The sequence below is a fragment of the Lasioglossum baleicum genome, chromosome 12 (assembly GCF_051020765.1).
Source record: "Lasioglossum baleicum chromosome 12, iyLasBale1, whole genome shotgun sequence".
Classification (NCBI taxonomy): domain Eukaryota; kingdom Metazoa; phylum Arthropoda; class Insecta; order Hymenoptera; family Halictidae; genus Lasioglossum; species Lasioglossum baleicum.
In genome coordinates, this window is record NC_134940.1 from 12,700,356 (window position 1) to 12,715,959 (window position 15,604).

The window sequence follows — 15,604 nt, forward strand, 5'->3', positions numbered from 1 at the left end:
ATCTACGAATTAGCAAAGCAAATATGAGGCGAGCGGAGATAATAAGCGTTCCGCTGGGAACGCGGAATTAATGGCCGCGGCGTGGACCCGCCGCGAAACCGGGTACCGTCTGGTAATCGCGATACCCGTCCCCAGAAAAATCGGGAGAGAGCCCTGAGTCCAGAGTCGTGGCTCGGGCCACGCTTTCGTATAATGCGCCATTGTTGTTCCCTCGATATCACCGCTGCACACGAGAATGGAATAACGGCCGAGCGGGCCGAGGAATCGGCGGGTATCGTTGCCGAACAATCTCTCTCTCTCTCTCTCTCCTCTCTTCGATCATTCCGGGGGTGTGACTCAAGTGAACCCCCTCGTTCCGTATCTCTCTTTTCTTTCTTTTCTGATTCTCCAAAGAACAGGAAACGCGGCCCCCTTCCTGAATTCGATTAATAGAAACTAGCGAATTTGTTTGGCAAACAGCTCCCTTGGACCAGCCATTTCCCTGTTTAATTTCTTATGCCCTCGTTCTAGTAGATGTATTTTGTTCTTTTCGTTCCTGTGTCTTTTCTTCTTGCGAAAAATGATTGCAGTATGTTAATGGGTTATGTTTATTTATTTATTTATTTTCTTCTGTTCGTTCCAGTGACTTTTCCTCTTTTGAATAATGTTTGCAGTACGATGGAACTGAGTAGATTTTCACGAATTCTGGGACACGGGTGTGAATATATTCGAATCGACGGTGAAAAATGGCGGCGCGGTGAAAGGCCGGACGCGCAAAAACCGGCGACGGTTCGCAATTCGCAAGCGATCAGCGTAAAAACGCGCGACTCGAGCCGCGAAACGCTCGATAACAACGTTGTCCGGTGCATCGATTGCGGGCGGACGATTGCGATACATCCCGGCCACGGGAACTGGAACGTTCGTAACGAACGGAAATTCTTTCGCTTGTCGATTGAAATCGAGGCGCGTTTTCCTTGTCCCACGGTGACGAGGCAGCCACGCCGCTAACGATACACGATGTCGTTTCAACCGACCATTATCTGTTATGCGATCTACAACTGTGTCGGACAAAAGTTCCGAATCACCTGAGAACTATTCCGAAAACTCTCCCAGAGTCTGCCGCACTTGTCGAAACAGCTGTCGAAATTATTCACTCTCACCTGTTCGGAATTAATGTAACGCTGCTGGATACTCGGAATATTATCGTCAACAGCTTGCAATTCTTGATTCTCAACGTTTCTAATTTAACGCAGTGCTTCTAGTGACTTCTCGATACTCGGAAAATTCCCTATTGTTGTGAAAATTTTTAGAACAACCGTCGAAATGATTTATTCTTACCTCTGTCTTAAATTCGTATAAGATCAATTCTATATTGTCGTCAACGATTTATAAAACAGCCGCAGAAGCTCTTTACTCTCAGCTTTTCTACATCAACGCAATGTTTCTAGTTGCTTGTAGATCCCCAGGAAGATTCTGTATTACCATCGACATCTTTTAAAATTCGTCGCAACGGAAAGAAATAAAATTCGTCTCGTTATAACGTAGTTATGTATACATATAAAACTATTTTTGTTCGTCTTCCATCGTTTAGAAAGATCTTTGATTGCATATGTTGAAGATCGTTCGATCCAGAAATATGTTTGGTAAATGTATGTAATTAGCAAGCGGTACGGGGTTATCGTTTATTCAATGTATTCAACATATTCGCGAACGGTATTCGTTATTCGATGGAGATCGCAATCACGCGAGTTTCTTTCACAAAAATTGCTACATATCGAGCGGAGCGACATGCGATCGAGGCCGGCATCGATCATTCCTCCCTCGTCGAACGGTTTCCGCGGGAAAAAATTGGGAACAGCTCGTTAGAGGAGTCCCATTCCTCGCATAATTCGAAATTTAATAACCGCGTACCCGTTGCCGATCCCTTCGCGATCGACAACCGTGTCGATTTAATCATGAGCACGCACCGGAAAGTCCTTCACTGCGGGATAAGACACGGCAAACCTGTTTCTCGAATGTTTTCCGATCGTATCATAACCATAATCCACAAAATAGAATTTATACATCTAAAAGTTTCGAAGAAACGGACGATAATTCATGTTAAAACGTATTAGACGTCTCAATTATATTTTAAACGCTGATAATCGCTACAATCACTACCCCATCTATTTAAATTTTGACACAGAAAACCTGTTTAATGGCGTCCGCCGGCTCGTAAACTTTGTCCTCGATATTCGCAGAGCCGACACGCGATACAGAAAAGATTGGCACGGCTTTCGAAAAGTTCACAGTCGGTGTACGCGGGTATATCAATGATTCCGAGATTGCTTCTCGTTTCTCGTCGAAGGAGGGTTCGGAACTCTCGAGGTGGAGGAATAATGGCGGCGCGAACGGTCGCGCAATTAGCGTCCGACGATCCGTCGAACTGAAGTAAATGGCGGCGAGGGGGTCCCTGCAAATTGAACGAAAGGCGAAACAGAGTGGCGAGGGAGCGGAATTAAGTGTCTCGTTGGGGAGCGTCCCGAACGATTGTCGCAATTATCGCGACTTGACTCTCCGATTGATCCCGGGATAGCGAAAGCGTGTCTGACGTCATCGCCTCGTGGATCCTCGGATCGCGATCCACGCGATCGAGGGGAGAGACTCTCTGGCAAAACGGTAAAAATAACGCAATCCTTAGAAATTCTCCGTTAACCCCCGTACGCTCCATAAAAATAGCTACGTAATAGATGCTGCGGGATAAAATTTCACCCATGTTTCTTTTTTACACTTTACTGCCAAATTATAGTATACTGCTTGAAAATTGCACAAAATCAAAGTAATTTATTTAATGAAATAGAAATTGAAACATTAAAATTTGGTACACCGAATTAGCTAATGGAATCGTCTTTAAATATGGATAAACAATTTCGTCACCCATATATACGTGGATAATATGTGCTTCGGAATGTCTTGGTGAAGAGGAAACGTTTGCTCAAATTCCTTTTCGCAAGACAAGATATAGACTCAGGTCTTAGGATCTCCAACAAGCGGAATTTCGTTTTGAAATTTCTAGTTTATATGCTCGTCGCGTCTTAATCATTCCCCACGCGCATCCATCTGCTCTGAGTCAACCGCGGCTTCGATTGTGACGCATTCGACGAGGTAACAGGATCGAGTATCGTCTTTTACAAGCTAACGAGGATTGCGTTTTCCGACGAGAACGATTCATCGATCGACGGCGATGAAAATCCCGGTTGACGAAGGACGACGAGCATGACGCGCTCGTAGACACGCGGAACAGTTACCGATGGCGGTGAGGGAATCTTCGATTTTAGAATGGATTCGCTTGCTGTTCGGTTCCCAACAGGATTCCGACAATCGCCAATTGGATTCCAAGCGTTCCCGATAGGATTAAAACGACGGGATTTCTATTATACCGCTAATTCTATCGCGTGCGTTTTTCGGGTATACATCGTGCGCTTGGAATGCGAGGGCAGGAATGTTTAATTTAGATTATGCGTCTGTGGAGGAAACGAGCAGACGAACCAGTAAAAATGTTAGAAGACTTCGTGAGAACAGTTCCGTTCAGGCTGCGGATCTTTGTGCAAAATAAAAATAGTTACTGGAACCGAATACGTTCCTGCCTCTGATAATTTGAATTCATTGATGATAACTAGACTGCGCATTTTAATTTCAGCTTCTCAAAATTGATGATGGCAGAATGAAATGTGTGTTTGGCTACTGCCCCTCGCAATCGATGCAGAGAAACTTTATTTTGCAAAAAGAACCGCGCAGACTATTCATGATTGTTCCGATCGCAGTTCGGAAATCGGGAATCCTGGAAATAGCACATTGGAAACCGCAGCTTATTAATTCAGGGGACAGGAATCAGTTCTGTTTAGGTACTGGTGGAATGTCCGCCGCTTACGAGCTCAGAGTGAAACGCGCAATAAGATGGAGGAAAGGAGAGAGACGGGGAACGGCGCGGCGCGGCGCAGCGGATAAAGCGTGTCGCGTGCCAAAGGCAGAACAACAGGTCCCGCCGGCGGACTATAGCATAGAAAGCTATACTACATCGATATACCTGTGTCGACGGAGGACATGAAGCCGGGCCACTGACAATGAATGCGGAAACCGGCCGCGGCCGATGAAAAGATCGATCGACATTGGGCAGCAATGCGGGTCCGTGGAAGGTGCGCGCGGGTAGACCGGTTGTTTGCTCGCACGTGTCGCGCCATATGTCCAGGCCAGTGCAATGGATGCAATGGGTAGCCGAGGGCTAACGTTACGCACCTATCGGCGTCGATTACGTCAGAGAGACCCGGCCCGGCTCGAAACACCCGACATTCTTGCCCGACTCAATTTGCGAACCGGCGTATCGCGAGCGTTGCTACAGCTGTTGCAGATCGCTGATCTTTTCGCGAAGTCGAAATATGGTCTGATCGTAGACAACTTGAGTCACCTCGTTTGCATTGTTGCCGAATATACTGGCTGAGTCACTTGACTGTACTCGTAATCTACTTGTTGCATCAAAAAGTGTTCTGAACAAAAGTTTTTAGACATTCTCACATTCTTCAGATATTTCTCACCTTTCTATCGAGATACGAAGCCGACCTTCAGTTTTTGCTTCATATATCATTTTTGCTGGAAGTACGATGACAAAACGTTATTTATCTTTAACTATTTGTCCGTGAACCGTTTGCTGATTTCGGTTGTTTCTCGACGAAACGAAGGTAGATTGGATAGTAAATAGGACGAAACGGATGAAGAGAGTGTACGATCGGTGTACAAGAGCACCATGAAACGAGGAAGCCCAGAGGATCGGTTTCCATCGAACGGACGCGACCGTTTGACCGTTTTCGACCGATCGAGCACCAGACACGAGCCAAGGGAAACAGAGGCGAAAAGGGTGGCGGTAATCGGTCGGTCGAGTCCGAAGCTAATTGCTTCTCGTCCACGCTTCTAGGGCTGCCCTGTCTCTTCTTACGTTCCGCTCTGTTCTATTCACCGTGTACTCAATTAAAGGTTAACCAATTAGCGGCGCCGCGAAAGGATTCGGCGCAGCTGACGCGTGCACCACGGTTTCTGCGACCCCCGCGGGGTTGCAATTGCGGAATAATTGAGGATTCGATGTGACGAGAGCTGCCGCGGGGTCTCCAGCCCGATAAACAACGCGGATCTCCTTGCTCGCAGTTGCTAAATAGGGAAGGGTAGTCTAAGTTGGATCAGCATCTAGGATGAACCTGCACCGTGTACAGGTTCCGCGTATTCTACATCTTCGGATCGATGGAGATCTGTAAGAAAAAAGATGCTGCAAAATTGTCCTTGATCTTGAATTTCAAAGTCAATTTTTTTTTATTACATTGTATTCTACGCATCATGGGGATACAAAGTATCAGCAACCGTCTCGCCAGAAATAGATGCAGAAATTTTGTCGGCTGTAAGATGAATTTTATTCATAGAAGTTGGAGATTTCAAATTGAAATGCTAGTTGTTAACATAAACACAGTCATGGCGAGAATGAAAACGGTCCGCTACAGCGTTAAAGGCTACACGAATACAGTTCAAGTGACCTCCACTATCGTGATTTTGATTGCAACGGCCGATTTTCGAAGGTTACGCCCCCTCGACCCGGCCGCGTCCTGCTTTGATTGATATCACATTCGTGTAGGGATTTAGATTAGATTAAAACATTTTTTTACACCTTGTACATTGAAGAAGAATTCCAATAATTGTGTAAATAATGCACCAGTTCTTTTTTTGTTAATAGTGTACTCATTTTTGCCATAAATGTAGAAAATCCAGGATTTTAAATTTTTCCTTTTACAATTCGTGAAGTTGTAGTGTTATTATTATCAAGGAATATACATCAGTCTTGTTTAGGGCTCGGTGGTTGCAGTGTCAAGGAGGGAAACCTCGCGTTTCGATTCGATACGAGCGGGTAATCGAGCAGAATCAGTTGATTATGGCGCCGATATTTGCATAAACGATCCGCGATCCAGCGTCGCACGCGTCTCCGCAACGTGACTAATTGCGCGCGGGCCTGCGTAACCGCACACGTGCGCGCCCGTGTGCCGCCCCTAATTGTCCATCGCGAGCCTAACCGTCGAAACGGGCCCTCGATTAATCACCGACTGAACCAATTACGACACACGCTGGACCGGAACGGAGCCGTCGAAGAAGAATCGGTATCTCGGCACGCGCCGCACACGATTCTCCTCCGATCTGACAAATTGCTAGTGCTCCTTCTTTTCTACCCCCCTTTTTCTCCCTCTTCGGACCACTATACGAAACTGCTCGGAACCCCAATTCGTTACCCCTTGCACAGTCAAAGACGTCATCCTTATCTGCTGACATGTGATTCCAATTAATCCACGAAACTGGTGAAATGGAAAACTGTTGGCCAATGGAAAATTATTCCGATATCTTGTTAACTATCAGGTTTCGGACATGTGAAGGTCAACACATTTCTACGCAGAATTTGATTCTCTGTCGATTCGCGATGCGAAAAGTGGGTCATTGCGTTTAAAGAAATCAAGCTGACCTTCAAATCTCCGAAACGCCTTCACCATGCAAGTTTTTTATACACCATTTTCCCATATTGTTGCAAATAACAAAGTGGACAAAGCTATTGCCCCACACCATGTGTTACTCTGTTCACTCTGTTGCAACAAAATTCAGAATACAGGGTGTATCAGAATCGTTGTTGTTGTTTATATTATTGTACAGGGATTGTTGTGTCCCGGTAAGGTCAGTGGCCACCGGTTCAGGGTCCGTGGGTTTAAAGACCGATCGAATAGTTGACCGATCGATGGCCGATCGTCTCGATATCGATTCGTTTAAACGGTCATAAAGCGGGTCTCGGTGTTCGGTGGTCGTGGGAGCGTCCAGCTTTTTCTCTACCCACATTCGATAAACGAATCGATAAACGAATCGGTCGGCCTCGTCGCTTCCTCGGCCGGAGCCACACCGAGCGAGGAAAAAACGAGCCGGCGATCATCGGGGACACGATAATTGGCGAGGAGAAGAGGGCCGGCACCGGCCCACAAAACGCTTAATTATATCCACGAGGCAGCCCGCTTTTTTTCCCGTTCTCTCTCCCTCTCTCCTACTCTCCCTGTTTATCTCTCTACCCCTCACTCTCCTCTCTCTCTCTCTCTCTCTCTCTCTCTCTCTCTCTCTCTCTCTCTCTCTCTCGCTCTCTCGGTCTTTCTCTTCTCTTTCCGTGGGGAGCATAAACTGTCATGAATCGATCAAACTACTCGTCGAAACGCTGCGAGCGAGGCATCGTCGATCGCGAGGACGACGCAGGTGGTCGACGGCGCGAACTCCTTGATCTTTGACCACCTCTTCCCTCGTGCTCGCCATAAAAAACTCACTATTGACATAGTAATCGTTCGTTTTGCTCGTATTCTCCTGGCGAACGTCAGAACTGCGCCATTGCGATCCTGTGCAAGCTTGTATTCGCCGACTGAGGGATTTTTCTTGCTTAGATTCTTTGGAATCGCCTTATCCAATGACTGGAGACTTGCCGCACAATGGTATAAGTCGAAGCTTCGTGCAACTCTTGTCCCACATTTTTGGCGATTTTCTTTGTGCCAATCATTCTGGAACACCCTATATAAGCGGAACCAATGAGCCACGAACAAACGAATTCAGTGATTGCTACATATTAGCACAAACCAAGATGTAGATGAGGTTGAATATCCTCCTCTCTAATTTTTCTCGTGCCACTCATTCTGAAACACCCCGTATAAACGGAATCAATGGGCAACGAACTAACAAATTCATTGATCGCGGCACAGTAGCGCAAATCAATGGATTGGGCAAGGTTGAATATCCTTTTCTCCAAATTTCCTTGTGCCATCCATTCTAGAATACGAACAGACAAATTCACTAATACCAGATGATTGCATAAGTTCGTGCTCGATTTGAAAATAAAATATACAATGGTTAAATTTTAAAGAATACAGAATACTGTTTTATTAATCAATTATATAGTCATGATTCTTTTTTCTACAAGTACAAAAGAATGGTGGACTATATAATTTTCTTTTTTACACTCCGCTGTGCAGTACAGGTTGCGGTATCTGTGAAAATCGGGCACGAACTTGTGCAATCATCTAATAATATTGCACACTAGTACAAATCGTTCCTTCAAACAAGTTCTGATGCTTCATAAAATTCTGTCACCGGATCAGGAACACCATGTATACATGTCGTACTCATTCAGAACGGTCTCTGATCTCTGATCCTCCGTTGCAGATGGAGAATCAAGGTTTCGAGGAGGAGCATCACCCAGGTATTGGCTCATCCGTGCGATCCTTCCCCGCGTCGAGGATCGATTTCTCTGGACACGTGTCTGGCTTGCACGTGGCGGACAGCCACGTGTACGAGGACATTCTCCCTGGCGTTGATCAGGTCGCCAGGATCTCTGGATCAGCGGATCGCGATCGGAACCCGGTTGACCGACAGATGATCTCCCAGACAGAAGACGAGAGGATCTCGCGAATCAGCGAGATGACATGCGAGCAGGAAGAGTCCTACGGTTTCCGGCGGAATTTGACATTGCCGTTTCGTCGATCGAGCGCCCTCGATACTACGGGTGCGAACAGTTCCGTCCGCGTGACGAGCAGAGAGAAGAAGAACAGCTGGAACGAGGAAGCGGAAAACGCGGAAACGATCACGTCGATCGAGAAGGATCGAGACGCCAAGCAGTCGAACGAGGCCAGGCCGAACAGGAGGCGCAGGAAGAAGGACTGCAAACACTGCAAGAGCAAGATCGCCTCGTACGACCGAGAATGCGAGATCGGCGAGAGGGAAAACGAGGAGGAGACAGTGCTCAGGAAGAACAGGGACAACAAGCAGAGACAATTCTCGCCGTTGATCTCCAATGATCCCAGGACCATCCTAGATCCTTGCGACCTGGCTGCGATCAGGACTTGCGCTCCCAACGGTGACGCGATCCCTGCCAGAGGAAACAACTCGCTCTGCGTCTTCACCATTTCTGAGAAAGCTACCGGATCACCGAAAAGCCAGGCCAAGCTGATCCAGCTAGAGGACACCAGGAACAAGGACGATAAGTCTGTCAGTGCGCAGGAGAAGAGCAGGGCTGGGATGAGGGTGAACTCCATCTATTCGCAGGATAGATGGTACGCCAAGGAGGCGCCCATCTTCTGCACTGATGTCAAGGAGCATGGATCCTTTCAGGTGAGCAACAGTATTTTACATTTTTTGTTGCTCTCTGAAACTGTTCGAACTTTGGTTACCGACGAGTACTCTAATTTTCACTATTTTTTAACACTAAACCTACCACTGCCGGTCAAACGACCGGTTTCATATTTTTCATTTCACAATTATTGAAACTGTGAAGTTGGTTAAATCAGCGCCCGCTCTAGCGGTTACGTCGCCCCGGACAAAAAGACAAATTGCCGCCATTTTTTAAATAAGGGTACATGTTTTTTATTTTCAATAAAGATCAAATCATTTTATTTAAATTTTATTAAAAGCATGTATTTAGAAAGAAACATATAACATCAATATAAAATTGATAAACAAGCAGTACAAAACAGTAGAAATTAATTAAGGAATATCTGTACATAGCCATAAATTGTTAACCATATAATTTGTTAAATTTTTAAATGCAATTAAAAATGTGTATTATTGCACAAACAATTAAAATGACATTATTTTGAAAATAAAACAAGGTAACATCAACTACGCTGAAATCACAAAAAACTTTCTTTTCTTACTTTTAATTCTGCAAACTTTTCTAATTTACTTGATCAGCAATTTCATGCTCAATTGCCAAAATGGCCGAACCATTAAGACGATTTTGTGTAGTAGTCGAACGTAACAAGTTCTGAATTAATTTTACGCTCCGCACTTAACGAACGAAAAAATCGATATGTGATATTTGTATTAGTTGGGTATTTAACACATCAATATTCTTCTCACACTTATACAGCCAAAATGGCACCCCTAAATTTTGGCGCCCCGGACAAATGTCCGGGTTGTCCGCCCCTAGAGCGGGGTTAACCGCCCTGGTTACGTGAAACTGAAAGTTGATTCGATAGATTTTTTTACTCAGGCAGATGTTGTAATAAAAATTGCACAGAATCTAAATAAATAGAGCCTTGTAATTTTTGTAAAGCTGAGATATTTTAGTCGCTTTTAGTGCTCGGTAGAGGTTTAGTGTTAAATGGTGTTGGAGAAGTTTCGAATTTGTGTTAGAAACGTGGGTTCAGTCATCGGTACTGGTTACTGGTTTATTCTTTTCTCTATATATAACTACATAAAGATGGCGTTGTAGAGCCTGAGCTCTATTTGCCCAATACAAAACGGCAGTCATCGGTACCGGTCTCTATAAATTGATTGTAAAGTGAGAACCGCTGCATCCACGGTAGAATGAGAACCGCTGCATCCACGGTAGAATGAGAACCTCTGTAGCATAAGAGGTATACTACTCGAGTCGACCACTAGGTGGCTTCGCCAGGGATCAGTTTCTCGCAAGTAAAGATGTTCAACGAAGAGTATAAGTAGGAACGTGAAGCGAAGGAAAGCATACTTACCTGGCGCAGAGGTTACCGTGATCAAGAAGGCGGTTCCTCCAGGGCGAGGCTTTTCCATTGCACTACGGTTAGGCTGACCCTTGCGAATATCCCTAATGTGGATATCTCGGGCGTATAATTTTTGGTAGTCGGGACTGCGTTCGCGCTGTCCCGGACAAAAGAATTAAAAACTAAAACCACCCTTTTTTCTTTTATAGCCTTCTTACGAAATATTTCTTCTCTATCACCATTTCTTTCAATTTCCATTCATTGCTACAATGTTGGATATAATACATTACTCTCTAAATAGAGAATTAATTGACTTCACTAATAAAATTCTTGTTCTAGCCTACAGTTTTTTATGTGCTCAAAATTGGGTAGATCGTAGATCAAATGCGCAAATCTGGTAAATATTCAAAAGTTCTATTATTTCCGATTAAAATTATTAGATGATTGCATAAGTTCGTGCCCGATTTGAAAATAAAATTCAATGGTTAAATTTTAAAGAATAACAACTTTATTAAATTAATTATAAATATAGTCACCATTCTTTTCTAATTGTAGAAAGTTTAACCAATTTTAAAGAATAACAACTTTATTAATTAATTATACATATAGTCACCATTCTTTTCTAATTGTATAAAAAACCAATTTTAATTTAACCAAATCTGTAACCAATCTTTAAAATTTAACCATTGAATTTTATTTTCAAATCGGACACGAACTTATGCAATCATCTGATAGAATGGTTAGAAAAAAAGAAACAAAATGTTCCTATAGCTTTTGCATCTACTTATGTATATCGAGACCGGAGCCGGAGGGTAGGTATCTATTAGAGATCTCATCTATAGTATCTCAGGTGAATCATAGTGATCGTACACGACGGACGTCGGACACTATTAAAAGGACTCTAACTTTTTTCACACGACTTGAAAAAATTTTGAAAAATTGCAATTGGTCGGAATTACAGAGGAAACATGAAAAGTTGTATTGTACAACCTTTTCATTGAAAATTTTCAAAATACGTCGTCATCTCCAATCGAACTTCAATTCTCCACAGTCTCTGAACAATTCAGTACAGAGACACCAGTGTTTTGATTCAAAATCTATATTTTGCTGAATTATACAACTATGTACCGGGGTTGCATGTTGCATCGCGGGCCATTCGACCCAGATTCGCACGGCGTCAATTCAAGGTTCCGACTCGAGAAGAATGGCAAAGAGTCGCTGGGAACGAAAGGGTGGTCGGGAACAAATGAGACGAGTGTGTCTGCTCATCCGGAGTCTGTCTAGCGCGACAGGTGGGGTCTTTCGTCCCGACCAGCAGTCTCTTCTCGAATCTTCCTCTTTCCGTTCTATTTCGAATCGTAGACGAAGACGACTAGCTCTCAAGCACCCCTTCCTCTCTTTCGACTAGTCCACGTGGAATGCTCCGTTCGTCGACGTGATTTCTTTTCGGTCGGTCGGCTTCAAAGAAAGGGATCTCGGTTGTTCGCTTTGCTCCTCCCTCTCGACTTCCTCTATCTTTCTGTCGACGCGTCGAAAAGACTCGCGGCCGACGGGAATATATTCGCGTAATTGATGCCTCGTTTGTCTGGAACCACGCTGAACCCGCACGAGCACGAGATCGTTGAACCACTCCGCGCTAAACTCCTTCCACCGTTAAATGTTTCGATGCTCTCGTTCCTCGAGGTTCGAGCATGCGAAATCGGTGCATCCGAAATTGTAATTTTCTCATGATTTCATCTTATTTTCTACGTGCTCCTCAATTATCAAAAGACACCCTCGTAACGAACGTGTTCGTCCGTCTCTCGGAAAATCAAATTGTTAACGCTAAACCTACCGAGCACTGAAAGCGATTGAAAATGACAAGGCTCTATTTATTAGGTTGGAAAGTAAGTTCTTGCGGTTTTTATTATAAAATCAAAATAACAAAAACCGTAAGAACTTTCTTTCCGACTTAATATTTTGTGCAATTTTTATTGCAGTACGAATCAATTTCCTTGTAAGCAAAACGTCATCGTTTCAATAATTATAAAATTAAAAATCTAAGACCGGTTATTTGACCGGCAGTGGTAGGTTTACTGTTAAATACAATGCACGAACACACATTGCATCTATGAATCTGCCCTTTTACGATCACTTCTAAAATATTCCTCAGAGTCGGGAGAAAACGAAATGCTGTAATTGCATTTTCCAATCTAGAGAAGCTCTGGAACAATAAAAATCCATCGTTGCTCTTGTAATTGTTTACCATTCGTGTCTTCGGCAACAGAGTCATTCCAGTTCAATAAAAATCGGCACGATTAAAGTTTAATGGAAAACACTCGGGACGAACACGGCGGACATAGTGTTAGCATAAGATCCTCGGAGCCAACCATTGATATGAAGTACAAGAAACTCGTTCATCAGTCGTCAATTAAGGAATTTACGTGCAGCAATCTGTCCGTTTAGTTCTACAAGGCGCGTCGTTAATTTCAGGTGTTACGCAAGGTCGCTATGATTATCATCGCGTTGATTATAACTAATGCGGAGTGCGCCATACGCGTCAGTTCTTTTCTGGCGTTGTAGTCGCGGCGTCGTTATCTGTTCGTGCGAAGCGCGATAGCTTCGTCCATTGGTCGGCAATATACGCGACGATCGAGAAAAACGCGATTAACGGAAGAACCGTGGAGGCAGCGTGTACATACGAGCTTAATTTAGTGGTGGCGAGCGGTTTCGAGCTGTCAACGTCGGCTTCCTCGGCGAACAGTCTGCCCGAGCAGACGGACGCGAGGAAATCGGGTGCGCATGTTCTCTTTCTTTCCCTCTTTCCTCTCTCTCTCCTCCGGTTCTTGCTGTTTCTCTTTCTCTTTCCACGCGACTCGTCCTCGTTCGCGTCGCCCGACGTCCCCAAAGGAACAAAACGGAACGGAAGTGGAAAAGGTCTATCTATAGCCAGACGCGATGAGCGTCTGCCGGTACCAAGCCGCCCCGCTCGAGCCTCTCGTAAGTGAACACGCGTGAATTCCTCCCGAAATCGCCTGAGATTCTCTTGTCAGCCCGACTCTGTTTTCCGCGAATATTCAGGTTTCGTCGCGAGTCCAGCGTGGCTTCCATGTTACAGGTTCTGCACTCGAAATAAACCATTATTGTAGATCGTGTTCACCTTTCTGGAAACGGAATTCGCCCGTCTGCGGACCTAATTCATCCTCTTGCAAATCGAACTCGCCCTTAGCTTCTGTTTCTAAATTTCTCGATTAAAAAACATCATGAGATTCATATTCTGAAATAATATCTAATAACGATCGAATATCTCAAGAAGCAATAGAATCATTTTTATAAATTAAGCTATATGTGCACAGGTTTTATACTTCAAATTAACTGGGATGTTCTTCAATGTTCTTCAATGTTCTTCAATGTCATTCAATGTCCTTCAATTCGGATAATCGAGGCCCCACTGCGACGTTCTTCGCAAAAGAAAATCCCTGCAAAAACTGGGCGCGTCACGATTGATTCAGCGACGCTACAATTTAGCAATGTCGCATTATTACTGAATTGACATGACGAAACGATTTGGCGAATCAGATTCCGTCGCAGTTAGGGAGATAACGGAACCGCGGATCGAACGTCGATTCCCGCGTAAGGTGAAGCGCTCTCGTGAAACGGCGGTCAGTTCGACTCGAAGCATCGACTCGGCAAGTTTCTTCGGTCTCGTCCTATTCTCGCAGACCATCTCGCTTCAACGATTGCCAATCATCGGTTTAACCCTCCGGCTTGTCGCACATAATCATCCTGATGGTGAACATCCACGTGATTCGAAGTGAAACGCTGTTCTACCGTCGAAGTTCGAGTTCCAAGTTGATTGGCGCGGCCAACGGAGAACTGTTCCAGCTCCAGTGAATTTAATTATCGATCTCGACAACAATTATGCAAAAATACACGCCAGTATGTAAACTAATATTGGAGTCTTACGGCTCCACTGTAACGGAATGAATGTACGGTAGACAGATTAATTTGTTTCACGCGGTTAGGATAAAGTTTAGAAGTAGTGTCGAATCAGAAGTTTTAGATTTTTTAAATTGACGACTATATGCTCTGAAAAATAAAAGAGAAAAATCATAAGACATGGAGTTAATATATCGCGATTTTGTAAAAACACGTGTTTGCGGAAGACCATGCTCGGACGACTCTCGATCAGATTCGCATTCACGCAGGTTAGATTCGCGAGTCTTCGTCATCGGTGGCGACACCGCGCCTTTCTAGCTTCCTGGTAATTGATTTTGAACCTCTATCGGAACACAGATAAGCGATTATCGAGAAACAGCGAACGAGAAAGGCCAGCTCGAAGAGAATGCAGTGCCGATGGTTAAATTTGAGGTAAAGAGACCGAAACACCCGCAGTGCGTTGATAATAAACAGAAATTAAAAAATTCAACTGAACCTTCATTTTGTTCAGAAAACGGGCTTTCAGATTCACCATTTTGCAGATTATACAGGGTGTCTCAGCTGAAGGAGACTATTTTTATAATGACAAAAAATATTTATGGCATAATTGTATATCATAGAAGAACAATTTCTTTTGTCCGATTATTTTTTCATAGATTTTTCAAGGTCATCGTTATTTTTTTATCGGGAAAACTTTTTTTTATTCCATCTTATAGCGGCTGAAAAAATACATTTGAATATGCTTAAGTCATTAACAGGATGGAATAAGAAAAAAAGTTTTCCCGAGAATAAATAACGATGAACTTGAAGAAACTATGAAAAAATAAGCGAACAAAACAAATTGTTCTTCTATATGATATTCCTCCTTCGATACCATTTAAATTATGCCAAAAATAGTTTTTTTGTGCCATTCAAAATAAAGGAGATATTTAGGTGGCCTCCTTCAGCTGAGACACCCTGCATACTGCAGAAATTCTGCATCGTTCAAAATTTCATAGAAAAAAGAAGAAAGTTTGTATTTATCTCATGCCAAATTAATTGCATATCTATTAGACCCTGTTTAGAATCTTCATGACGAGTCTCTGACTCGATAGGGCAAGGAGTTAATCCGTAAAAAGGTGAATTTGGTCTGTGTAAGACCAAAAGCTGCGTTGAAAATGGTGACA

General features: G+C 43.9%; 1 protein-coding gene and 1 non-coding gene across 6 annotated transcripts in view; both read left to right on the top strand.

The window, feature by feature from the left end:
* LOC143214432 (uncharacterized) overlaps positions 1-15,604 on the top strand; it is a 37,363-nt gene that overhangs the window by 15,266 nt on the left and 6,493 nt on the right. For all 5 annotated transcript variants that reach the window (XM_076435499.1, XM_076435502.1, XM_076435503.1 and 2 more), the window contains one exon: positions 8,227-9,171. In XM_076435499.1, coding sequence (XP_076291614.1) covers positions 8,227-9,171 — 945 coding nt within the window. The remainder of the gene's footprint in view (positions 1-8,226; positions 9,172-15,604) is intronic.
* On the top strand, positions 10,525-10,686 carry LOC143214715 (U1 spliceosomal RNA). Its single transcript, XR_013010197.1, has one exon. It is a non-coding gene; the product is annotated as a U1 spliceosomal RNA (small nuclear RNA).